The sequence below is a fragment of the Glycine soja genome, chromosome 15, assembly GCF_004193775.1.
Source record: "Glycine soja cultivar W05 chromosome 15, ASM419377v2, whole genome shotgun sequence".
NCBI classification, from domain to species: domain Eukaryota; kingdom Viridiplantae; phylum Streptophyta; class Magnoliopsida; order Fabales; family Fabaceae; genus Glycine; species Glycine soja.
This window is the reverse complement of record NC_041016.1, coordinates 35,486,160-35,512,189: the sequence shown is the minus strand read 5'-3', so window position 1 is coordinate 35,512,189 and position 26,030 is coordinate 35,486,160. Positions and strand designations below refer to the sequence as shown.

Here is a 26,030-nt window from a genome sequence, read left to right as displayed (position 1 = left end):
CACTAATTTTTATTTTTTTCTTAATATAACATGTACGTGTAGTTATAAACTATCTCTATAATTTAAAATTTAGTTAAAAAAATAAGTTATAATATGAGTTTTGCCCTCACTAATTTATGTGTGAGCTTTGCTCCCATAACTAAAATGTTCTGGATCCGTTACAAGGTTCGGTGTTTTGTGTTTAGTCAAACTGAGAGCTAACTGCAGAAGAATTGTCTGCAATGTAACCATTGAGAAATGGAATTAGGATTTGGTGAGAAGAATAAGGAAAGATGAGTTCATGGAACTCTGCATTTCTAGAAAGTAATATCTCTTTGGTATGCAAGACATAGGCTAAAAACCCCTTGGTGTATTGCCTATGAAAACGCACTTGCAGGCCCTACTGTCAAATTTGCCTCTTTATGAAGTCGAAGTGCCAATGTAGCATAAACAACCAAACACCTACAGTAAATTCAAATCAGGTAAAGAATTATGCAGAAGCTGAAAAGGAGACTTATCTTCAAGAATCCCTGATTGTAGTCTATTAATAAGGTACACTGAGTGGTTAACATGCCCCGAAACTGCTTAGGCAAATAAGACTGAAATAAAAGAGCTCTAGGCGCACTAAGAATAAATCTATGCTTTCTACACGCTGATTCTGCTCAGGTGTTTCAACGCAAGTAGTGTGATGCACAATTCCTTTTTCTGCATAATAAGCACTAAGAGAGAATTCAGGATCATTGCCTATCCTAATGACCTGTACTCCTGCATTGAATTGTCTATCAACCAAAGCAACATAACTTTTCAATTGAGACTGAACTTCTGAATTATGTTTTAAAAGAACAACCCTAGTAAATCTACTATAGTCATCTACTATAGTAAGAAAGTATCTATAACCATGAATAGTAGCAACTGAATTCTCAAATGTCCATGTGCACTAATTCAAAAGGTTTAGAAGCTCTACTGGTACTCAACTTGTAAGGAAGTTTCTTTTGTTTAGAAAAATGACACACATCTCATAATTCATCATTATTAACATGAATAAAAGGAAAATCTTTACACAAATGTCCATGTGCACTAATCCAAAAGGTTTAGAAGCTCTACTGATACTCAATTTGTGAGGAAGTTTCTTTTGTTAAGCAAAATGACACACATTGCATACTTCATCTTTATTAACATCAACAAAAGGAAAATTTTTACACAAAGTTCTCAATCTTGTAGAAGATACATGCCCAAACCTGAAATGCCATAAGGCAGTATATGGCAACTTACAAATGGTAGTTGAATTAGTATGTGTGGTATCAGAAAAAAGTATTATTTACAAAGCTGTTTAAGTTCTTCTCCTTCTCCATGTAATAAAGACCTCTCTTGAGACTACCCGAATCAATCTTCTTGAGTGTATAGTCCTGAATTGAGCAGACTCCATCAGAAAAAGCACATGTATATTTAACTTTATTACGTTTGGAAATATATGTTGCAGCTAAAATGAGGCAAGAACAATACAACTGTCAATATATTAACAAATTTGTGACCTTAACATCACTAGAAATTTCTGCCAATAACACACCGCCATTTGGTAATCTAACAGATATAGCAGTAATTCTATGGAACGAATCAAATTCTCCCAATGAATTACAAATATGGACTGTTGCACCTGAGTCAAAAATCCATTCAACTGTTTCATTAGTTGCAAGACTAGTGAACGCACATGTACCTTCAACTGATGTTGAACTGCAAATTTTTGGTTCACACTGTGATCATGTTGTGAATCTCCCTTCTGAAAACCAGATTTCTGCAGCAATGCAAGTAGGGTCCTACATTCTTCATTAGAGAGACCAGCTACTGCATTCTTCTCCAAACAGTTTTTTCTACAGCCAATTCTTCATTTCTTGGCTCATCCTCTTCAACAATCGTGTTATTGGCTGCAGAAGAAGCTCCTTTAAACTTCATTCCAGGGGGAAACCCATACTTTGTGTGTAACAAAATTCAATAGTGTGTCCTAGTTTACCACAGTAACTACACTGTTTCGGTCCTGAACATGATTTTCCTTTTCCCATGTACTTCTTATCCTCAGCAAGATTCACTAATGACTGTAACTCAGAAGAAGGTGCAACTGCATGTTGGATAACCATAGAGAATACTCGAGTAACATTAGGTAAGGGATCCATTAATAAAATTTGTGATCTAACTCCATCAAAGTTATCATTTAGTCCCATTAAAAATCTCATAACATAATCTTGTTCACGATATGCTCCAGGGTCCTTTCTAGAATCACAAACACATTTCACACTGCACATACAGTCTCTAAGAGAGGTCTATAATTTTCCAATTTCTCCGAATTCTTAATTCGGTACAGAAATCACTTACAGACATGGAATTCTGCTGACAGGTGTACAATTGCTGTTGGAGCTTCACCATTCTAACAAAATCCCCTTGCAAAAACCTAAGCCGCAAATCCTTCCACACATCGTATGCAAATTCCATGAAAATCACACTCTTCCTGATGCTGTGAGAAAGAGAATTACAGATCCACAATTGCACCATGTTGTTGCAACACTCTCACACTTCAAAACTTGGATCAAATCGATCAATAGGGACTGTGATGCTTCCATTGAGAATATTGAATGAGGAAAATGATTCTCATTAATCGTCACCTCTGCATAAGAAGAGGTATTTATACAGAAAAGAAAAACTTACTAATCCACCCTGTCATAATAACTACCTCAACACCTTTACTAGCCAACATGGACTTTCATTGCTTATTAATATCTTCAAAAGCTCTTAAACACCCTTAAAGATCACGCAAGATCCACAGCATATGCCTGAAGATAAAGAAAATTGTAAGCAACTGAAGAGGAAGGAATAAAATGAAACAATGTATCACCAACTGACGATGGTGCTAGAGGGGCGGCTTAGGGTGACACAATCTACCACTATTAAATCAAAATAATATTATGCAGCAATGGCTTTTAAGCTATCTTGTGCAGCCTCCACTTTCCTAGTTTCGAGACAAATCTCATTGCTGAAGCAATATAGATCCATGTCAATTGTCACTGATTTCTACCACATCTTACTTGAAAAACTCCCTCAGGACTACTGTGGATCTGGAGTATTGGCCTCCATGTGGTTAGCTAATTGGACATTGCCCTTTGCTTTGTGAATAGCACCGGGTCAAAGGTACATCTCTTTAGGCAAACCATGTTCCACACACATAGGTCACTGTTCTCTTTTTGAGCCACGTATTTTGGGCAAATAGTAATGTGACATTGAGAACCCTCTGTAAGAAATTAGTCATGCTAGTTTCTACTCCTTCTAGCTATTCCTCAAAAGATGAGTGCCTTCGGTAAATATTGTCTAAATATACTTGAATGCAAAACGTAATCTGTCTGGTTATCTCATGCAAATGATTCTTTACATTTATGTCTCTGCAATTACCATGGATTACAAACTTCAGATAGCATTCTAAGAGTGATTACAGACTCAGAAAAATTCATCGATGACAAATAGTAGACACAGCCCTTTCTGATAGCAACATCTTATGATATTGATATGTAATCAGATAAAATTGCAGCTCAAATTGAAGTATAAAAATGTAAAGTTGATCAGATCATGAAATTTCCCCCATAAAAATACAGAAGAAAATAGAGTGAAAGAACAGTGATTAGTAAACTCTGACATTCCTGTCTTGCATTCTAATTATTCACCTAGGAAGCTGGTTGCGTTGTCAAACACAAGTCAGCTAACTTAGAATGAGCATAACTAGAACTAGAAAAAATGAGATGAGTTATTAGTTAATTTCATGATTTCGGAGCATACAGAATTACAGATTGCTCACAACCTGTATCTAATCTATTCTGTGTTCTGATTTGGAATCAGTCTACTTTAACTGATCATATTTTTGTCTACGAATTTCCAATCTTTAAGCTTTTTAAAAAGATTATGCTGTATAGTTTACCATGGTACGTAAATTGTCACACCGAGATTTAAAAGTCATTCCCAGTTTTGTTAGAGGGCATTGAAACAGCTTTATTCAATGTAATTTTCTGCTTTTATGGAGAAACATAATATAGCTTTACTAACTAACCCAAACCAGGTGGTTCTAGTGGCAATAGAATGTTTACGGAATGTAGTTTCTTGAGCCAATTTTAGCTTGTAATTATTGTAAACGAGTTGAGTGTGGCAAATTAGCACTGCTCACAACTTTACCATGGTTTGTAGTGTTTTAATTTAAGGTGCTTGATCTAGGAGCATGCATGCAATTTATCTTTGTTTTGCATTTAAATCTTTTACTTATTTGATGTTAGTTTCGCACACTTTGCATTTCAGCAAAACCCGTCCATATATAAAAAGATTTTACAAACCAAATTCTGATGCTATATAGGTTTCACTTTTAAACGGAAATCCCATGTCACACACACACACACACATATATATAACAATAACATGTCTTTTCCTAAATGTATCCACCAATAGTACAACATGGGGTCCTTTAACAAGCCATTTTTGTTTCTTCTGTTTCTCATGGCTGCTGTCTCTGATTCTACTTATTCAACAAATTCTACCATAAATTCCACAAACTTAGGAGCACAAAAAACTCTCTTTGTACGTACACATGTGCGTATTTTCAATAATCTAGGTGATAACCAGGGTGTTAGTATTCATTGCAAATCCAAAGACAATGATCTAGGGACCAATGTGATTTATAATGATCAATGCTATGGGTGGCATTTCCATAGTAACATTTGGGGTATAACATTATTCTTTTGTCATTTTTCATGGTCGGGAGGAGAAGGGACATATGATATCTATAAAGCTAAGAGGGATTGTCGTAGGTGCGACTGGTATTGATGAGGACACGGCAAGAATTAAGAGAAAGGAACCTTTAGAAAGACTTGGAGGACCTATGATAAGGACTAGAACAAAGAAGGCTAAGGAAATTCTTCAACAAGTGTTAACCATTCTATTTGAATTTAGGCCCAAGTTATAAGTGGAGAAGTTTCGGATTATCAATTGCACCATTTTTCAAGAAGAGTAGAGGGCGCCACCTTTGTTGAGTGGTTTTATTAACATTTTGTTAGTTGAAATAAAGGTCCAAACTTGTGTTAAAGTAACTGTCAATTCTCTTTGGATTTGCACCACCTATGGACTTGTTTTAATTTGAAGAAATTAAGGTTTAATAAGGTGGAAACTCTAGACTTGTGGCTGCCTCTTGGCTAACCAAGAGTTACGCATTTTTTCATATATTTTTGTGTCTTAATTCTAGTTTTAATTAGGTATAATGACACCATCAATTGTTGTTATTGGTGATCATTTATCTTAATTCTAATTTTAATTAGATATAATGACACCATTAATTGTTGTTATTGGTGATCATTTCATTTTCTCACTTTTATAACAAACTTGATGTCATTCCTATTTATGGGTTGCGCATCTTCTAATAAAAACAAACAGACCTTGAATTGAGTTTTAATCACCTTTTAAAGTGTGAAAGCGAATCTCCTTAGTTACTTGAGTGATTCAAGAAATTGGTTTATCAAAGAATATCACCTTGTGTGTGACACCAATTCTAGAGGAGTGATTTTTCCAACCACCTTCTTCATTCTCCTTCTTCATGGGTTGCACACTTTTATAACAAACTTGATGTCATTCCTATTTATGGGTTGCGCATCTTCTAATAAAAACAAACAAACATTGAATTGAGTTTTAATCACCTTTTAAAGTGTGAGAGTGAATCTCCTTAGTTACTTGAGTGATTCAAGAAATTGGTTTATCAAAGAATATCACCTTGTGTGTGACACCAATTCTAGAAGAGTGATTTTTCCAACCACCTTCTTCATTCTCCTTCTTCATCATTATAAACCTTCATTCGACCTAAACAAACCTAGAAATTGTTTTTTTTTTCCAACCAGCCACCATATTTTTACCTTAAACTCAAATTTTCGTTTTTCTTTTCTTAAAAAAATTGTCAAACTTAAACCAGCCTTTAATCCCACTTGAACACCATCTTTATCATCACCACTCTCCATTCAAACACATTCAGACTTTGAACCAAATTCCTTCCATTTAATCCTTCATAAACTCGTCACTTTCTCTCTCCTTATTCATTCTATTTTCTGAATTTCATACAAGTAAAAAAAAAAAAAACTTTTGAAGATCCATCCTTAATCCTTATGCAAATAAGTTTACATCAGGTATTGTGACTTGTATGTCACCAAAGGTGTAGCAGGCTATACTGAAAAATATGGTGGAGTTACACCTAAGCTACGCAAGCAAGACATATTTTCTAGTGGAATTCATAATCGAGCACAAAACCAACGACGACTATGAGTGGAGAAGAAGCTGCAATGTCTATTAGATTAATATCATTGCATATATGCATAAATATTAATATTTTGTTGTGTTTTAAGTCCATGGATGTTATAGTACGCATCATATATCCTTGACCATCGGTCGCCGTATGTTATATTATGTCAATAAGGTATACATTACTATATTTGTTATAACAGTTTTGCCTTTTCTGCCTACAATAATTTAGGTTTTCAATTTTTTTAACAATTATAATTTTATCTCATTATAAACTATCTACAATAAAAAAAAAACATAATTGTAAACTAGTCAAAATAAATATTAAAATTTATCAATTAATATTCACTACAATAATTTAAATCAATCAATTAATATTTATTAAGCCAATTAATTTTATGCCAAAAAATTAATTAATTAATCTAAAACTTGATTACAATAAATATTTAAATTTATCAATTAATGTCTATAACAATAATATGAATCAATTAATTAGTATATGTTTAATAATTTAAATTAATAAAATGTTATAATGATTTCAAATAATTTCCTAATTAAAGTATATATATATATATATGAACGATTCTATCAAATTAAAAGTATGTATAATAAGTTTTCTAGCCCACTGTTTGTTGTTTTTTAGCTGACAATTAGCTAGTTGGTACAATCTGATAGAAATTTGTACCTCTTTACGGGTCTGAGTTTAAATTGTCATGATGCCATTTATCTTCTCGTGGTGACCAATGTTTTCCATGGAGAACTCCTAACACTCAAGAGTATTGCTGTCAAAACGGGCGGCACAGCCCGTTCCGGTCCCACAAGTCAAGGCATAAAGGTTACTGCATCCTGCATCTCTAGTTATATTTTCGAAAGTCTATTATGTAAATTTGTAATTCAAAATGAATTTTTCAGAATGGAATTGGAAATACAAAATACAATAGTAAAAGTGCACAAAACAAATGCCAAACAAGAAATGAATCAGGCTGGCCAACTACATTTTTTTCGGCAAATTGATTTGTGCACCCAGCACAAGATAGAGAATTCCAACATTGTCCTTCCGTAAAGCTCATCAGGATTGTGAATTTGAAATCCGTAAGGCTATTACGGATTCGCAATTCGTATGGTCCATACAGATTGACAATCCGGCGTTATTAGCACGACGTTCTAACCAACTGAGCTAATAGGCCAATTATGTTATAAAATAATTAATGTCGTTATAAATAACATTAAAATTTCTAATATATATTTAATACACATAAGTTTACATAATAAATTTTGTGACAATTAATTTTGTTCTAATATATTTAATGCACCAAAAGTGAAATTTTGGCTTGCAAAAAGGCCACTCCGCAACCTAGTATAAGTTTCGAAATTGCCATTCCGGTTACTTAAAAAAATCGTTTTGGAATACCCATTCTGGATAGTGTTATATATGTTTTGGAACACTCAATCTGGCATAGCCATTCTGGAAGGTAATTTTACCTTCTAGAATAGCTATTTTGGAATAGTTTTTGAACACTTATTTCTATTCTGGAATAGCTATCCTGGAAGGTGATTTTTACCGAGGACTTATTCCTATTGTGGAAGATAATTTTTATCTTCCCAAAAAGCTATTTCAGTATAGTTTTTGGAGCACTTATTTCTATTCCGGAATAGCTATTCTAGAAGGTAAAAATATTGCTATTCGGGAATAATTTGAAGCACTTATTTTTATTCTAGAATAGCTATTTCAAAAAGGTAAAAATTACCTTCCAAAATAGCTATTCTAGAAGGTGTTTTTTTATCGAGCACTTATTCCTATTCCGGAATAACAATTTCATAAGATAATTTTTACCTTTCAGAATAACTATCCTGGTAAGCATGGCAATGGGGCCTGAACCCGTGGGGCTTGCCTCGGACCCACCCCGATTTTTATGGGAAAAACCCGAGTTGACCGGGGTCGGGGTCGGGTTTTCCCTGATAGTCAAAGTCGAGTTCGGGGTCGGGAATGAGATTATTAATACATGACCTGAACCCGCCCCACTAATAATTAATTTACAAAAATATCATTACATATATATAACATACTAAAACATGAAATTATTGGATTTGATTTTATGCTAGTGTTGGATTGGATTTTATGTTGTCATGTGCAATCTAAAAATATGTTATGGTTGCTATTTAAACTTATATTTTTCATTCTATGATAAATTAATTTTCTTTTTATACAATTTTATAAGCATGTCGGGGGCAAGGATGAGGAGTAAATCTATACTCCCGTTGGGTTTCGGGGGTGGGGGGAATGGGGAGTCGGAGGCGGGGGTGGGGTAAGCAAAACCTGACCCCAACCCGTCCCGTTGCCAAGCCTATATCCTAAAATAGAAATAAGTGCTCCAAAATAAGACATTATTCCATTCCGAAATAGGAGTTCCAGGTGAATGATTATTTTTGTCCATACAAATAAAATGTGAGGTGCATAATACAAGTTGTGAGGTGCAGGATTAAAATGTCTTTTTTTAAGTTCAACCTAGCCTAATTTTCAAGCCTAATGGGCTAGCCCATCAGGCTAAGTCTATTTTGACGGCTCTACTTTGTGTTGGATCAAGTGGCCTCGGAATAATTAAGAAGGGGGGTTGAATTAATTATTAATGAACCTTTACTAATTAAAATTTACCCTTCTTAGGGTTTTACTATGTTGCTAAGAAAGTAAAGAACAGAAATATAAACTTAACCAAAAGAAAAAGCGGTAATTAAAGTGCACAGCGGAAATTAAAAGAGTAGGGAAGAAGAAGACAAACACACAAGAGTTTTATACTGGTTCGGCAACAACCTGTGCCTACATCCAGTCCCCAAGCGACCTGTGGTCCTTGAGATTTCTTTTCAACCTTGTAAAATCCTTTACAAGCAAAGATCCACAAGGGATGTACCCTCCCTTGTTCTCTTTGAACAACCTAGTGGATGTATCCCTCCACTAGAACTGATCCACAAGAGATGTACACTCTCTTGTTCTCAGTCACAACATCCCAAGTAGATGTACCCTCTACTTGTACCCCAAAGGATGTACCCTCCAATGCGTTAAGACAAAGTTCTCAGGTGGTTAGTCCTCTGAAACTTTGTGAATGGGGAAACAAAAGGATTCTCAGGCGGTTAGTCCTTTGAAATCTTTTGTTTTAGGGAAAGGGAAGAATCAAAAGAATTCTCAGACTGTGTCGTTTTGAATTCTTTGACAAGGGAGAAGGGAGACACAAAAGAATTCAGGCGGTTAGTCCTTCGTTCTTTTGGAAAAGGGAGAAGAGAGACACAAAAAGAATTCAGACGGTTAGTCCTTGGCGAATTCTTTTTGGCAAAGGGAGAAGGGAATAAAAAAGATGAATAGCACACTTTTGTTTTCAAGTTTTAGAGAACCAGAAAACTTTAGAAAGCTTTTGGCAAAGGAAGAAGAAGAAGAAATTCAAGAGGATGTTCAAAGAGATTCAAAGGATGTAAAAGATTGTAATCAATGAATGTATAATGCAAGTTAAGGTCTTGCTTTTATAGACTCTTCAAGTCTGGTCAAGAAAACCATTAGAAGAGTTATAACCTTTAGAAAACCTTTGGAAGAGTTACATCTTTTGATTTTTGTTCAAAACTTATCACTGGTAATCGATTACCAAATCATTGTAATCGATTACACAAAACATTTTTGTGAAAGGATGCGACTCTTCACATTTGAATTTGAATTTCAACGTTCAAACACACTAGTAATCGATTACCAATATATTGTAATCGATTACACCATTTTGAAATTGATTGGAACGTTGTAAATTCAGTTGAAAGATTTTTGAAAACAAAACTTGCCACTAGTAATCGATTACAGTAAACTGGTAATCGATTACCAGAGAGTAAAAACTCTTTGATAAAAGCTTTTGTGAAAACTTCATGTGCTACTCAATGTTTTGAAAAACTTTTTTGTACTTATCTTGATTGAGCCTTTTCTTGATTCTTGAATCTTGAGTCTTGAATTTTGATCTTGATTATTCTTGATTCTTGATTCTTGAAACTTGAAACTTCTCTTGATTCTTGAATTGTTCTTGACTTAATCTTGAAATCATTCTCATGGGCTTTTTGTCATCATCTTTGTTATCATCAAAACACCTTTGAATCAATCTTGATTCATCATCATGAAGCAATGAAGCTTGCTTCTACACTTTGAAGATAGTTGAATAACTACAATTATGTGAAACTACTCAGAGTTTAGGCATATTCAATAATTCTATGTGGAATCTTTGTTGGTAGTCCCAAGAAGCTCTTTATGTCTTGCTTAGGCATATTCAATAATTCTATGTGGAATCTTTGTTGGTAGTCCCAAGAAGCTCTTTATGTCTTGCTTGGTAGTATTAAGAGTACCTTTTTGTGTTACCATTTTCTTTCACCTAAAACAAATACTTTAAAATTTCAAATTTATTTATACTATTTTTTAATTATGGTTCTTTTTATTTAGAACTCAATTAAAATATATTAATAGTATAAAGATATTTTGCACTATTATCTAACTAATTAAACTATCAATTTTTGTAAAAAATATTTTAAAAATCATATCTAAGAACATTTATTTTTTTATAAGCACATCCAGGATAATTTATATTATTTGATAATGTCAAAATCTTTACCCTAATAATATATAAAACACTATTTTTGTTTAGAGGTATTACTTTCATTGTTGTTTAATTTATTTTTTCAAAGTTTAATCTTTTTGTTCCTTTTCCTTTCTCAAAAGCAAACTCTTACTTTATTCAATGTTTTAAAAATTGGACTAATTATCGACTTAGCTAGAATACCATATTGGTGTCTTACTGGTCTAATCAACGGGTCAACATTATATAGGTTTCACCTTTACCTTTATAATCAACAAGTAGCTAGAGACCTATCTAATCTTTAACTCTAGAGAAACCCATTTTAAGAAAGAAGGAATATATTTTATAAACTTTGGAAGACATTTGAAATCAAATAAGAAAGTGAGATATAAAGGTTTTCTATCAGGGGAACTTGTTTTCTTCATTCAATTAGTATGGAAAACTCATTTTCACTCAACAAGTCAGAGATTTGCTGAACAAAAACAAGATAAAAATCCTAGGGGTATTTTCACACAACAAAATTGTGGTTTGCTCAATAAAAATGAGGACAAAAGCATTCTATGCTCCCTAGGCCTAACTAGCTTAGTGAGAATACTCTCACTCGATGAATCTCAAAATTCAATTTTTTGCTTAAAGAATCATGGTCACTTCTTGGCCTGTCGAATAACCTAAACTTTGCTTGTTTGACAACATGGACCATTTGCTCTTAATGACCATGCAAGCACACTTAGCCAATGACGCAAAAACATATTTTAGCCCAAAAAATCATAAGCAAAAGCACCCTTTGACCCCCTATAGTTATTTTGCTCAACAAATTTGATTTTTCTAAGTGAATTTTGCAAAGTAGGTCTACAAAAAGCTCATCTTGTTCCCCAAATTTCCATTTTATAAATTTTCAAATTCAAATTAGATTCATTGAATGTTTCCAAACAACTTCTCAATATCAATAATATATTCATAACATCAAAATAAAAATCACACCATTACATCATCAACAATCACATTGCCAAAAATCATAACAATCACATTGCCCAAAATCATGCATTTGAACTCAAAAACCACAAATCCATTTCAAAGCATAAACTCACCAACCAATGTAATCAACATCCATTTTTAGTCAAACATAATTTTATTTTGATGACCAACCAACCCATCCATTAAAAGCTATACAAGGTTGATCATTTCTATATATATGATCAAGGCACCCTCCTCTAATACTTACATGTGGATGTTTTTAAGGAGTGTTGCCATATGAAAATAATCACCTTACGAGCGAAGGATACAATATCAAGCAAGTCTTGGTAGATCAAGAAAACTCGGTCAATGTGTTGTATTGGGATGCATTTTGTGAAACATGGTTTTCCTTAGGACATGTTACAACTATTCTTCACTACTAAAAAATTATTTACTACGGCGCACCAACAATGACGGTTGGCAGAAACCATTGTAGAAGACAACACAATGGAAGTATTGTAATTAAGTTCATTAACAATTGATAATGACTATCTAATCGTTTCAAAATAAATAAAATTAGGAAATTCAATAATACAGGATTAACCTAGGCCGACTCAGAGATACAATTCAATTTGGTTCCTACTTCAATTCACTTATAAACAACGAGAAAAATTTTAATGAACAATTTGTAGGCAATATAAAGAAATGTGAAATCACAAAAACAGAAATGAAACACATTCACGTCCATCTCAAAGAAATCAATTCTATTATACTAAAGAATAAACAACTTACTTTTCAAGATTGAACAATTCCAACATCTTTTAGCCAATGTCATCCATGGGCTATAATTACTAAGGAATTAAAACCACATTGGGACATAAATCAAGCCATCTTCAAAGTATATATACCTGTATAGCATATCACAATACATACATATATAAACAGGCAAATACACAATATATAGATTATCAAATCATGAACTTAATGTAGTTTATAAACTTGACTGTCAATGTAAAATCTGATGGCCAAGACTTGCTTTTATTACTAAGCATAAGTAGCAGAAAATGAAAAAAAAATATATCTCTCTTCAACCGTTGTGCACGAACATAATGGCATTCTTATAGAAAATGCCTACTAACTCCTTCATCATTTAATCAGGAAACAATCTGATACGAATGGTGATCTTCCTTCGGCATATATGACACTTGCGAATTTTTGATCCACACTCTAAACAAGTCTGCATTTGAACCACTAACAAATCAGCATTGCATTAAAATGAAAAGGGGATAAATGGTAGCGTTTTTTTGGAGTTTACCATGTGTCCACAACCAAAGGCCATGTTCTTCTCATTGGCTAGGCAAATTGAACAACCCTATACAATTGTAGATGTAACTTCAGTTCTCTTGGGCAAGCTAGTCATGACAAAAATAACATTTGGTCATTCTATTCTAAATTTTAAATCTGGAAGATTTGTCATAACCAGTGATATGTGATTCATTATTATGAGTAAAGTTTTCTTTGGAATATAATAGACAAATGTTAGACCTGGGGGTAATCATCCTTGTTATAATGAATTCCTGCGTGGACTAAGTTATTAAGGTTATAGAAAATTAGTATTCAGTTAAGAAGTTAGTTAGAAAGTCAGTTAGGAATGTGTTCTATAAAGAAGAGCATTCTATTGTATAACCATCATCTTTTTATCAAATCAATTTCACTATGAGTGTTTTTCTATGGAGCACCTCTTCTATTCTTTGAATTGTATGATCTTTGGCAACACCAAATGGGTGTCACATGTATCGCTCCTCACGTTTCTGATAATAGTGACAAACGTGTTACGAAACACTATCATATGATTTTTTTTTAATTAGATATTTTAAATACCGACTCGGATTCCCTGCAGTTGGTCCTGTAGTTAGCATCTAATAGTGTACAATTTTTTGAGCTATATTTTCTTAATTTATTTAATAGTATAATTTATTCTCAATGGCCAGGATTTCATGCAGTCACAAAAGTGATCGTAGAGAATCCATTTCCTTGAAATAAATTTTTCATGGTTCACATTATATTTTTTTTTTGAACACGAAAACAGCGAATTCTATTATGATTCTAGATTCATTCTACTTTCTCCAGTTACCTGTGTTGTAAAGGTTGGATTTCTGCTCAAACTAATTGGCAGGGACACCTGTATAGAAATTAGAAATTAGAAATAGAAAACCTCCAAATCATACTAAAGTAAGTAGCACAAGATCTGATGATATGTGAGGACTAATGTATTGAATCTAAGACCTTGCTTTAAGGGAATCAGGCATGTACTCTGAACCAACCACATGTAGGTAACTGTCATAATCCTCTTGATTGCCCCACTGGTAATCAATTACAATAAATGTTCATTTTCTAAGATGTTAGTCCCCGTTTACTGGAGTATGCAATCATTGGATCTGGACTTTTTTTCTGGATATCCTCTTTTAACCAATTTATTGATATTCATCTCAATACCTCTTCATCAATATGATACAGCTTCAAGCCATCACTTTGAACTTCTCACAAAACTTGCTTACCCTATTAGGTACATGGTGAAGAGCATTTCTTAAGGATTATGTGCCCTAGTTTGTTGAAAATGTCCAAGGACAACAAATCATGATGACACCTAATTGGGTTTTGTAGTGTCAGTGCAAACCTTGACTATGGAATCAATAAGCATTACTACAAACATATCAAGTCTCAACCTCCTTGAGAGGTCACGACTCTCAACAGTAATCTAATGCAATATACACTCCAGTGATAGGACTCTAGGGGTTTTCTAATATAATCCAATTAAAGGGTGACTAATTTTTGTCTAATTTTTCTAATTATTGTCATGAAGAAAATAACACAAACACAAACAAATACCTCAGCACAGTTAGCATTGGATTCAACAGCTGCAATTTCACTTAAAGCATTGACTAATATTTGTCCTGTTTCTTCAGTTATTCTCCTAGGAAATTGAGTGTTCTTATCCAGCTCTACTGTAAGCCTTTCGACGCACTTGTTCTGTTCTTGTAGCTCTATCTTAACCTTAGCACATTCATTCTGTAAATTTATAATTGCCAATGAATAATTACTGAAGGAAAGAAACTATGAATGACACTGTAATTTCCCTTAAAAAATTACTTCTTTTAGGAGATGCAATTAGGAAAATATACCTGCAACATATGTATATATTCTTCTTGTTTTTTCCTCTCTTCAACTCCACTTTCCACTGCAATCTGCAAGCAGTGTAGCCTCTGAGATAAACTATTAACCATTTGACGTGATTGCTTCTCAGCATTTGACATCAATTCATTTTCATGCTTCAAAATAAACAGCTGAAAATGAAGAACCCAAAATGTTAAATATCACTAAAAAAATGGCTGCAATGCACAAGCTCACTTTAGTTTTGGATTGTAATGCAATCACCTGGTGCTCATTTTCTTTCCTGAAGCTATAAAGTCTATCTATGGAATTCCTTGCTCGCACTTCCCATGCGTCGCGCTCTGATAGTAATGACATGTTCTCCTCTCTGACAACACAATCAAACATTTTGATAAAGCGAGCTAGGATAACCCAGTAATTGGGCACAAGTAGTTAATGTGCTGAAGTTAAGGTTAAATTATTTAGGTAATATCCGAGTTTAATTTTTGATGGAAATAATTCTTGACTAAACTTTATTTACCCCTCAGCCGATATCTGGATTAGTTAGGATTCCTTTCCCCAAATGAATCAGAGGGTTAAGACAAAAAAAACAAGCTAGGATACTCATATTGTGCTATTTCTAATAGGCTATTGCTAATACTAATAGGCACTAAACTCAAATGGGATTGAAGTTGTATTTAAATATTCTAATAGATACCTGCACAACCAGAATTCAAATGTAAGACTTCCAATTAAGAAAAAATATGAGACAACAAAACAAAGTTCCTCTCCTACTCCCTTTCTCAAATTCTTTTCATATTGAAAACTAATAAATGAAAAAAAAGGAATGTGATTTCTATATAACTACAGCTATCCCATGGTAAAACTAAATTTAGAATCACAAATGACAACTTACTTTATCTTTGCCAATTCTTCTTCTAGGCTTCTCAATTGATCTTGAATCTCCTTCTGAGCATTATTGGTTGCTTCCTGCATTATAATATTAATGGAAGATGAAGTCACAAGTAATCATTTCATACAACAAAGTTCAAATGTTGATTGTACCAGAGACAAAGAACTTCGAGTCAGGGCCTTGGAACTGGTGTTTCCTTTTGCATCAACCAAGCAAAGACACGATACAATTAGGTAAATTCTGATTTAGATTTTCAGAAATAAATAAAGAAATTGGAATGCAAGCAAAATACATGAACATATATGGTAGAGCTCGAAGACTATAACATGGATAATATGTTAGAGACCTGAGTAAAATTCCAAGCGAAGAGGACTAGATGAATGAGCATTATCTTCTACCTCATCCGAATTCGTGAGATTTACAACCTGTGAAGAAAGAGTGGAAAACCAAAACTTAATTAGTATCCTTAATAGTGATTTTTTTATTCGATAAATTCATTTTTCTAATGATTAAAGAAGCATTTATTCATGGATTAATTTGCTAAGAATATGGCCTTCGCATTTTAATTTGGGTAAAATGTTTTCTATCCTCTAAACTTTCCAAAGTTTGGTTTTATATCTAAAAAAATATTGTCTTATTTAGATCACTTTTGTTCTCCAAGTGATTTAAGATAAAGTTTTATAGAGATGAAAAATGGATTTAGATAGTGCTTGCAGAACCAAAAGTTGTACATTTCAAATTTAGAGGAATTATAACCGAATTTAAAAAATTTTAGAGATGAAAAATATATTTTATCTTTTTAATTTTTATAAAGAAATGAACATTTACATTTCCGTTTGCAGGTCTTCCTTGATTGACAATTGCTTTTTCAGTTGTATTTGCCTTCTCAACAAGACATTGAAACTTATGCCCAGATCTCCAATCGAAATGTTGGCATGTTTGTGAGCTGAAAAGGAATAACCATAGAAATCTTGAAGCCGTGTGAAGTAAACGCACATAGAAATCTAATAAGAGACCATTTCATATGTGGATAGTATTAATATATTCTTTTATAATACAGGAGATACTTTAAGAGAAAATAACCTATGGACATTCAGTGCAACGAATTTTACATGGTTATTTAATTAAAAATGATGACGTATGATAAATTTGACTTTTATAATAATTATGTTAATAGTTATACTAATGATAATTTTGAATTGGTTAATTCATTTTGCAAATTGTTATTGCTAAAAAATTATATTATATTTTTTTACTTCGAAAAACTAAATTATTAATTAATTGAAAATTATTTTAGATACGATCTTAAATACAAAAGTCACTGTGATACCGTAGAATTTTAATTGCATAGAGACATTATAATTTATATTATAAAATGACTTACTGACAAAATATTCTATCTGATAAAAAAAACTCTAATATAAAAAAAGCATAATATTTATGTTAAAAATTAAAAATTATGGAGTAGAAAGAAAGTATATATATATATAAATTATAAAGCTATTTTTTTCATACAATGATTTTGAAAAACAAATTAATATCATATGTATATAATAAAAAATAGAAACTGAAAGTAAAAAAATATTTTCAAAATAATTTTTCCTCATATGTGTAACCCTTTTGTTTTTCTTTTCATATTTCGTACTTGACTATCTCTTGTACGATTATGATGGTCGTTAATATTCAACAAAACAAAGTTCTTGATTATCGATAATTCACTTCGGGTCTTGATTGACTAAAGCTAACACGTAAGAACTCGAATTAATGGATGGATGAGATGGCGTATAGGATAAAGAAGGTAAGCACTAAAAGAAAAATAATAATTTTAAAATTGAATAGGTGGTGTGCATGTTCAATACGTCGTTTTTTTTTAAAAAAAAAATTAGGAAATAATTTTAGGATAGTTGCTCTTCATTTATATACCATCCCGAAGGCCAACTTATACAGTGTAGGTGCACACCCATTAAAAATTAACATAATCATTTTAAATATAACTTGAAAAAATTATAATAATCAAGCGTAAGCCCCTTTAAGGGTCAAGCCTTGACGCTTCATTGTATGTTATAACAAAGTATGTTAATTTTTAAAATATTGTAAAAGTTATATCTAAAATAATTTTTTGATTGATTGGAAATAAAAAAATCATATTATTCATATACAAAATTTTTAGACTGATAATACATAAAAATTAATTAAAAAGCAATTGACTCACGGTGAATATAGTATCCTAGCTAGGGACGCGAAATGTTTTGAAGAAAGTGATCATTCTTGGACATCACTTGTGCTCACGACATCTGTTCACATACTTGGATAATTGTAATATATAACAAGTTATATTTTTTCCCATTAAGAATATATTCACTTTGACGTTGTCATTTATAGAAGTAAAATATCTATAAGTCAAGTAATATGGAGCATCCATTTGTTTTAAAAGAAACAACTAATTAGTGATGATGATAAACTCAGAATTTTATTGATTTTGACGTTGTTTGAGAATTTTAATAAAAGTCAAAATATTGAAACACAACTAATTTAGATAATCAATTAAAGAGGTTTTAACTCTAGAATTATACTAAGATAATATTATTTTTAAGACAAATTAACGATGTGATGTAAGCAATGGTGAAGGCTTTTTCATTTAGGTTTCATATTTGTGAGGGTCAAATTGATGATACAGGTTAGATTTAAAATGGTCCTTTATATTTACTATTTTCTTAGGTTTGATCTTTATAAAAAAATTATATTTTAATCCCTAGTTACATTAAAAAAAAAATTATGAAAATGATTTCTAATAGTATTTACAATAATATTATAATATAGTATCAAATTAAAGTTTATTATCTTCATTAATATTTGTTTCATAATGATTTGGTTGGAAAGTAAAGGTATTCAATCCCATATATAATTCACACTTGTCAGCAACCCAACTAACTTGTTCGAAGATATGTTTTTTTACATACCATAGAATCAATTCGATCATTTTCATTGATATATGAGTTTCTTTTATTCGGTGAAAAAATAAACAAAAAAAATCATCCAAGGTTATCCTTGAGAAGGAAACACTCGGGGAGGGGAGGGAGAATCTCAAACGCAAAGGGGTGAAGATTATGTATGAACCCATGAATAACTAAAATGAACTACTCTATTGACTTCTCTATACATATGACTCAGAGAGATCGACTAATCTTTCTTAAGAATATTAAAGATGTGTTTGAGTACATGTGGGAGTATAATGAAAGTCAAATTACTAAATATGTTATGATATACTATGTGTTAAAAAGTCCAAAGACTTTGTGTTAAAACATTTGTTAAATTCCTTTCCCGTAAGGAAAAAAAATAAAAATAAGAATTTGTTAAAAAACATTAAATGGTGGCATCAACATTATATTTGCTTAGCAAAAACAAGATGTATATATCATATTAAGCTATAGCGGAATAAATCAATTAACTTGAAAAAACTATGAAAACAAAGAAAGGAAGCATTGACTTCACTAGTTTATTTGCGTTGACTTTTGACAAGGTTAGATTACGAGACTTACCAATATTTTATGGCTTTGCACCTTGAGCATACTTTAGAGCTTGGATTGCCACACACTGCACAGCCATCGTTACACTTTAGAGCTGTTTCATCACTGACCTCAGCACTGTTTTCTCCTCCTTCGACATAGTAAACATCTCCCTTATATGATCTCTGCTCAATAACTTCACTGAATGAGAACTTACCCTGCATAATTAATTAATAGAAAATTTTCAAATAAACTTAAATAGACCGAAAACATAAAAGTATGACATCTTATCTATAATTTTATAATCAAACCAAACATTCCCTGTCAATATTTTTTTGGTATATAGGTTGCTTAACTTACAATTAACAACTTGGTTGTAATCTTTTCTTTAGAATCCAACATATGGAATTGATTATAATATCAACTTGTATATATATCAGCCTAACAAGAAGCATCAAGTAGAAATTCATGTAAATGCTAGTAATTATGCTGAAGCTCCAAAATAATACTAGTAATTATAACATTACATTTTCAGGCTCCATGATAAGGCAATGGGTTCCATGAAACGGTGATTCCTGCTGATCTTGTGACCCTTCTTTCTCAACGCATTCATATTTATGGCAAATCCTCCAATGCTTAACATGGCAAGCATTCGAGCTGAAAAATCAATAATAAAATTCTTCTAAACCGATCAAAAAATTTCAAATTTAAAACTAGATATGACGTAATAGAAAAAATGACTCTAGCTACGATCAGAAAGAAATATCTCAGCAACACATCTAAAAATGTGATGAGAAAAAGGGGAACGAAAAGAAAAATAAAAAATACACATATATGTATGCGTATATACAAAAGGAAAAATATTTTTATATAATATATAAAAAAATATTTTCCTTTTGTATATATTTGAGTAAAAGAGCGTAATATGGTACACAATATGGAAGTTGATCAATAACGATCCCATTTTTCTATTTTTTCGGCCCAGTCTTGAAACTGAAAAAAGTTAAATCTTTAGGCAACAAAGATATTGCTGTATTTCTCTATTATATGTATACGCATAGAAAAACAAAAGGTCAAAAAGGGTGAATATTACCAATATATAGCAGCTTTGCAGCGTGAGCATCTCGTGACTATGTTGCTTAATCTTCCACAGAAGGAGCAAGCACAGTGTGCACTAGTACTGTTCTCATCTTGTTCACAAAATAGGGTATTTATTTCATCACTGATCTGCAAATGTTCCTTCCATTTGGAGTAATGATTGGCCTCACTGGAATTATGGGACAACTTGTTCTCTAGCCAGAAAAACAACCCTAGGATGGGTAATATCATCATCAATATGATCATAAGAACACATTTTAGATTCAACTCGTTCAAGTGTACCCCATATGCAAGCATCTATGCAGCACGTAAATGATTTGTTGCCACTATTGGATTATTGGAATGTTATGGAGAAAAAATACCGTATGATGATTATATATATAGCTCTTCAACATATCTCATCTTATTTTTTAATATTGCTACTGTCAGAACCTTGTGTTCCTGGAAATTCCTTATCTTCTTCCGTGATAGTTGCTTCCATTATTTTTTAAGGGAAAGTCAAATAAAAATTTTACAAGATGATTAAACGAGAACCAGTCAACAGAGAATAATAGGAAAACTAAAAGCAATAACTTCGGCAATATAAAACCGTTGACCTGACTCAAGTTTGGTTAACTCAACTGATAAATTTGCTGTACATGACGATGATTAACACGGTCATTCAGATCTCTTGATTTTCTGGTACATTACACCTCTCTTGAAAAGATGTAAGTATTACCAACATGTTGATATATGGTTCTAGTAGACTTTGGCTCGATCTCATTCATTAAGGTCTCAAATTTAAATTCTGTGATGAAAAAACAAATATAATTGAGAAAGAAAATTCTATTAAAAGTAGTTCAATCAAATTTTTTGATAAAAATTAATCATTGATAAAGTCAGTAGATATTTCACACAAATAATATAATTAACAAAATAAATATTAAGTCCTCTTAATACCATGTTATTTAGACCACTAAATCATATCCAATAACTAATCAATATTTCAATCCTAAATCATTTGATTAAGGGATACAAGTTGGTATCACTTGTGTCAATCATTATTTTAAACTCACCTATTAAGTGCAATTAAGCTTTTTTTTTTAAATTACATAACTTTTGAAGTCATTCCATCAAATTAAATCGTGATAATCCATATACAGTAGTCTTGTCCCTCTAAAGTTATATATATATATATATATATAATTTTAGATCTTTAAAAAAAATACTATATTTTTTCTTATTAGAGTCACTTCTTTTTTAATCTTAAATAAACTTACCCTTAATATATTACTTTTGTCTTTCAAAACAAAATTATTGCTTGTGATATATTGAAAAAAATTATATATATTGTAGTCAGTCATATAATTAATAAATTGAAATGTAAAAATAATATAAAAAATAATATATTCAAATAATTGTTTTTTTACACAAATAATTGAACTATGAACTTAAAAATAATTTAATTATCTTAATTTAAAATATTCTTCATTATCTTAACTATCTAAATATTCTTATTGTTTTTAGTCATGTCAATATTAACATAACTAGAGTTGATCATGAGAACTAAAAAGAACGATAAGAAAATATCATAGATCTATAAATAATTTTTTTTTCAAAGACTAAAATTAGATAGAATTATCTTTACAATACTTAAAACACATTATCTATCAACATCACCATCATCATAGTGAATCTCCCTACAAGCTCTCATAGGGTTTTTCAAATCCCAAGGTTCTCTTAGTTTTCTCATGTATAGGCAGTGTCACCTAAGGTATTTCCTATTGCTGGTGCCTATTGTTGGAGACGAGGAGGTGGTGTTGTAGTTTTTTCCACTTTTCCTATGGATCTTGGGAAAAATCTTAAATGTGACAGATGAAAGGGAGGAGGTAATTGAGATCCTTGAATTATTTTATCTTAATTACAAGAAGGGTAGCTCTCTGGAGGACTTTTGGTTGGTGGAAAAGATTCTTACACAAGGGTTTGTGAATCCAAAAGCTTTCAAGTCAACCATGATTACGCCTGAAAAGAGAAGGGTGGAGTAGATGCTTGAGATATGGAAAATAACCTATTTACATTAAGTTTTTTTTTTTTTTTATAAAAAAAGCACAAATATATGGTCATGAAGATGGTGCCTAAGAATTATGATCGAAAGCTGGTAATTTTGAGTGAGATGGATAAGGAAGTCAGTCCAACGCTGATTGATCTAGTAGGATGCCCCTTCTGGGCTAGGGTATATAACGTGCCTCTAAATCTCAGAATTCAAAGAGTGGTAGAGAGTATTGAAAACATGCTAAGGTAGGTCCAAGGATGGGACAAAATGAAGGATAATAGGCTAGGCAGATCAATGAGAGTCAATATTCTCATGGATGTCTAGTCACGAAGGCCCTAAAAAAGAACACCTAGTTCAAGATAGGCAACAAAATACTATCAAAATCTCTTTCAAGTACGAGAGATTATACAATTGTTTCTATGGGTGTGGAAGCCTAGATCATCAATTGAGATACTATGATTCTCGAGATGAAAGTTTGATGAGGAGGATCTTGATAGTTTGCCCTATTGAACATGGATGGGGGCTTCCTTTTTGAAAGGATCCATAGTGGGGTTCATATATAATGAAGTTGCTCTTGGAGGCATAAAGAAGATACTTAACATGGGAATGAGTGAGTTTATGGTGGGAAAGGAAGTGTTGGTGTCATCTAGTAGAGAGAGCCCATAAAAGGAGAGAGAAGTGGTGTAGGTAGAGAAAATCAACTAGAGGAGGTGGTTGTTTCTCTTATAAATGTTCAACTCGCAGAGGTAGCAAACATTGAGACACAAAATCAGTAGAAACTAGACAGTCTAATGGGGTAGTTAAGAGGGAGATAAAGGTTAAGATCTCAAGGGAAAATATAAGAGAAAAGAAGGAGGAAATTCAAGTAGAGGTCAGCGTTGACACCACACACACAAAACCTGAAGAAAGTGCACAACCTATTGAAGAAATGGCAGGGGCAAGCTTGAGTGGAGGAGAGGAAGGAAGGGGAGAAGTTGGAGCTAGGAGGGAAGAGGAAGATGGAGGGAGAGATGATGCAAGTCCATAATGAGGGTTATGCTATCTTGAACAAGAAATAATTCACACTAGAGGAAATGGCAGAGGTTGGACACCAGACCCGCTGTTCATCTTCCCATATGGTTCCTTTTTCTCCAATTTTCAACAAATATATTCAAGGGAAATGAAACACCGGAAAGCGCACTGGGTCGTCAAGTATTTAAAATTAAAACGGAGTGATCCGAGTATCGAACTCTGGGAACTTACTTATTAGACAAAGTTTTATTCAGAAGTAAGGCATTAATTGTTGAAACAAACATTGATAATTGATGGTTAAAAATAGAAATAAACTAATTTTATGGTAAAAACAGTAAATGCAAGTAAGTAAAAGTTGACAACAATAGGTAAAAAGCGTTGCGTCTTTCTAACAAATGAGTTGATGCATATGAGGATATTTCTCTAATTAATCATGTTCTTGTGTTCTATGTTGTAGCCTAAAGTACTAAATCTCGATCCCTCGTAAGTTTAGACTAATTTAACCTAAGCTTCGTCCACAAATCCCTTTTGTAAGACTAGGCTTAACTTAAACAGCATTATCATCACAACATATTCAGAAAACCAAAACCCCACAATCCATCCCTGGTAATGTAGTTATTTAGTCCTGCTTCTATCAAGTTCTAAGGCAACAGTATATTTCCCAATGCTAAAGTCACCTAACAGTACACACAAATGGGTGCTCAGGCCAAGAGTATGGACTAATTAAGCATTGAACACACAATACACAATTAATTAGATATGAAAAGTAATTACATCAACTGTTCATTAGAAATCCCCAACTAGGGTTTTTAGCCAGCCATACATAGAAACCCTAACACAAATAAGTTAGATGTAGAAGCAAAGACTTTGACTTTGATGTTTTGATGATGCCATATGATCATGCGCTTCTCAAGTTTAATTCAAGAAAAAAATCCAAGAAAGTCAAGATACATCATCAAGAAGATCTCTAGTAGTAATTTAGGAAAGGAATTCCAAGTTGAAACAACAAGAGGTTTGGCCAATGAATTTAAGCAAAAATGCTTTTACAAGAGATTTACTCTCTGGTAATGGATTACCAGAGGATGTAATCGATTACCAGTGGCCAAACCACTTCCTAAAATGTTTTTAAAATAATTTTGAATATTTTTGAAGGCATGTAATCGATTACATGAGGATTGTAATCGATTACCAACAGCTGAAAATATTTACAACAGTCATTAGAAATTTGAATTCAAAATTTATAATGTGTAATCGATCACACATGGATGGTAATCGATTACCAGCAGTTATTGAACGTTTTGATTCAAATTTTAAAGCCTGTAATCGATTACACAAATCTTGTAATCGATTACCAGAGGAGAATTTCAGAAAATAATTTCCAAGAGTCACATCTATTCCAATGATTTTCTAATGGCCATCAAAGGTCTATTTATATGTGACTTGGAACATGAATTTGCTCAGAGTTTTTCAGAACAAAAAGGTCTTATCCTCTCAAAAGCAAAATTATCTTATCGTCTTAAAAATTCCTTGGCCAATACACTTGCAATTCAATAAGGAATTATTTTGAGTGCTCCATTGTTCAATCTATCTCTTTCAAGAGAGATTTCTTCTTCTCTTCATCTTATTTCTAAAAAGGGATTAAGAGACCGAGGGTCTCTTGTTGTAAAGCAATCTAAACACAAAGGAAGGGTTGTCCTTGTGTGGTTCAGAACTTGTAAAGGGCTTTTGCAAGATAGTGGAACTCTCAAGCGGGTTGCTTGGGGACTGGACGTAGGCACAATGGTGTTGCCGAATCAGTATAAATCTGAGTTTGCATTTTCTCTTCCCTTAAACTCCTTTATTTATTATTGCTTATTGCTTTTTTTTTCAGTAAGTTTAGTTTGCATAATTATTTAGGAATTCATTTTGAAAGGAGTCTTGCATTTTGGGTTAAAATCAAAATAGAATTTTTAATTAGAAAAAAGTTTGTGATATCTTAATTCAACCCCCCCTTCTTAAGATATTTGAGGTCACTTGACTAACATTAGAGAGTACAGAATAATTGTTGCTTACACAAGAAGGGGGATCCCTCCTCCTCTTCTTGACACCTCACAATTAATCTAACACTCACTAATCTCTCTAAAAATGTAGAACCCTAGGCTTCTCTGCACAGCTGCCTCCACAGCCTCTCTCGAATTCTGAGCCAAGTATTGTAGTCTGGAAATTTTGTTCTCTGTGTGGTGCACCCAAATTCTGACAATTCAGGTTTAAATAGGCTCTGAAATTGCGACGTCACATTTAGCGCTACCCTCACGCTTAGCGCGAGTAAGTGGATTTGGGCTTGGCGCCAGTCGTGCGCTGAGCCTGGCAAGAGACAAACATCTTGCTTAGCAAGCTGATCTCGCGCTTAGCGCGCGGCCTTGATCCTTGTGCTCTTCGAGATTCTCTTGTCATGCTAAGCGCGCTGAAGCTGCGCTTAGCGATGGATGCATGCTGAGCCTACAGGATCCGCT

General features: G+C 32.7%; 1 protein-coding gene across 3 annotated transcripts; it reads right to left on the bottom strand.

The window, feature by feature from the left end:
- Window positions 1-12,698: 12,698 nt before the first annotated feature.
- On the bottom strand, window positions 12,699-20,851 carry LOC114387119. 3 transcript variants are annotated; one of them, XM_028347250.1, is made up of 13 exons: window positions 20,491-20,850; window positions 19,925-20,054; window positions 19,431-19,582; window positions 16,720-16,837; window positions 16,238-16,316; window positions 16,044-16,087; window positions 15,895-15,968; window positions 15,264-15,366; window positions 15,011-15,172; window positions 14,718-14,897; window positions 13,963-14,010; window positions 13,144-13,200; window positions 12,699-13,065 (listed from the first exon to the last, which is right to left on the bottom strand). In XM_028347250.1, the coding sequence occupies exons 1-13, from the start codon at window positions 20,790-20,792 to the stop codon at window positions 12,979-12,981; spliced, it is 1,536 nt and encodes a 511-aa protein (XP_028203051.1). In that variant the 5' UTR covers window positions 20,793-20,850; the 3' UTR covers window positions 12,699-12,978. The 3 variants fall into 3 exon arrangements, with proteins under 3 accessions (XP_028203051.1, XP_028203050.1, XP_028203052.1); XM_028347249.1 differs by having other exon boundaries at window positions 19,431-19,615; window positions 20,491-20,849; XM_028347251.1 differs by lacking the exon at window positions 12,699-13,065 and having other exon boundaries at window positions 13,144-13,240; window positions 19,431-19,615; window positions 20,491-20,851.
- Window positions 20,852-26,030: the final 5,179 nt, after the last annotated feature.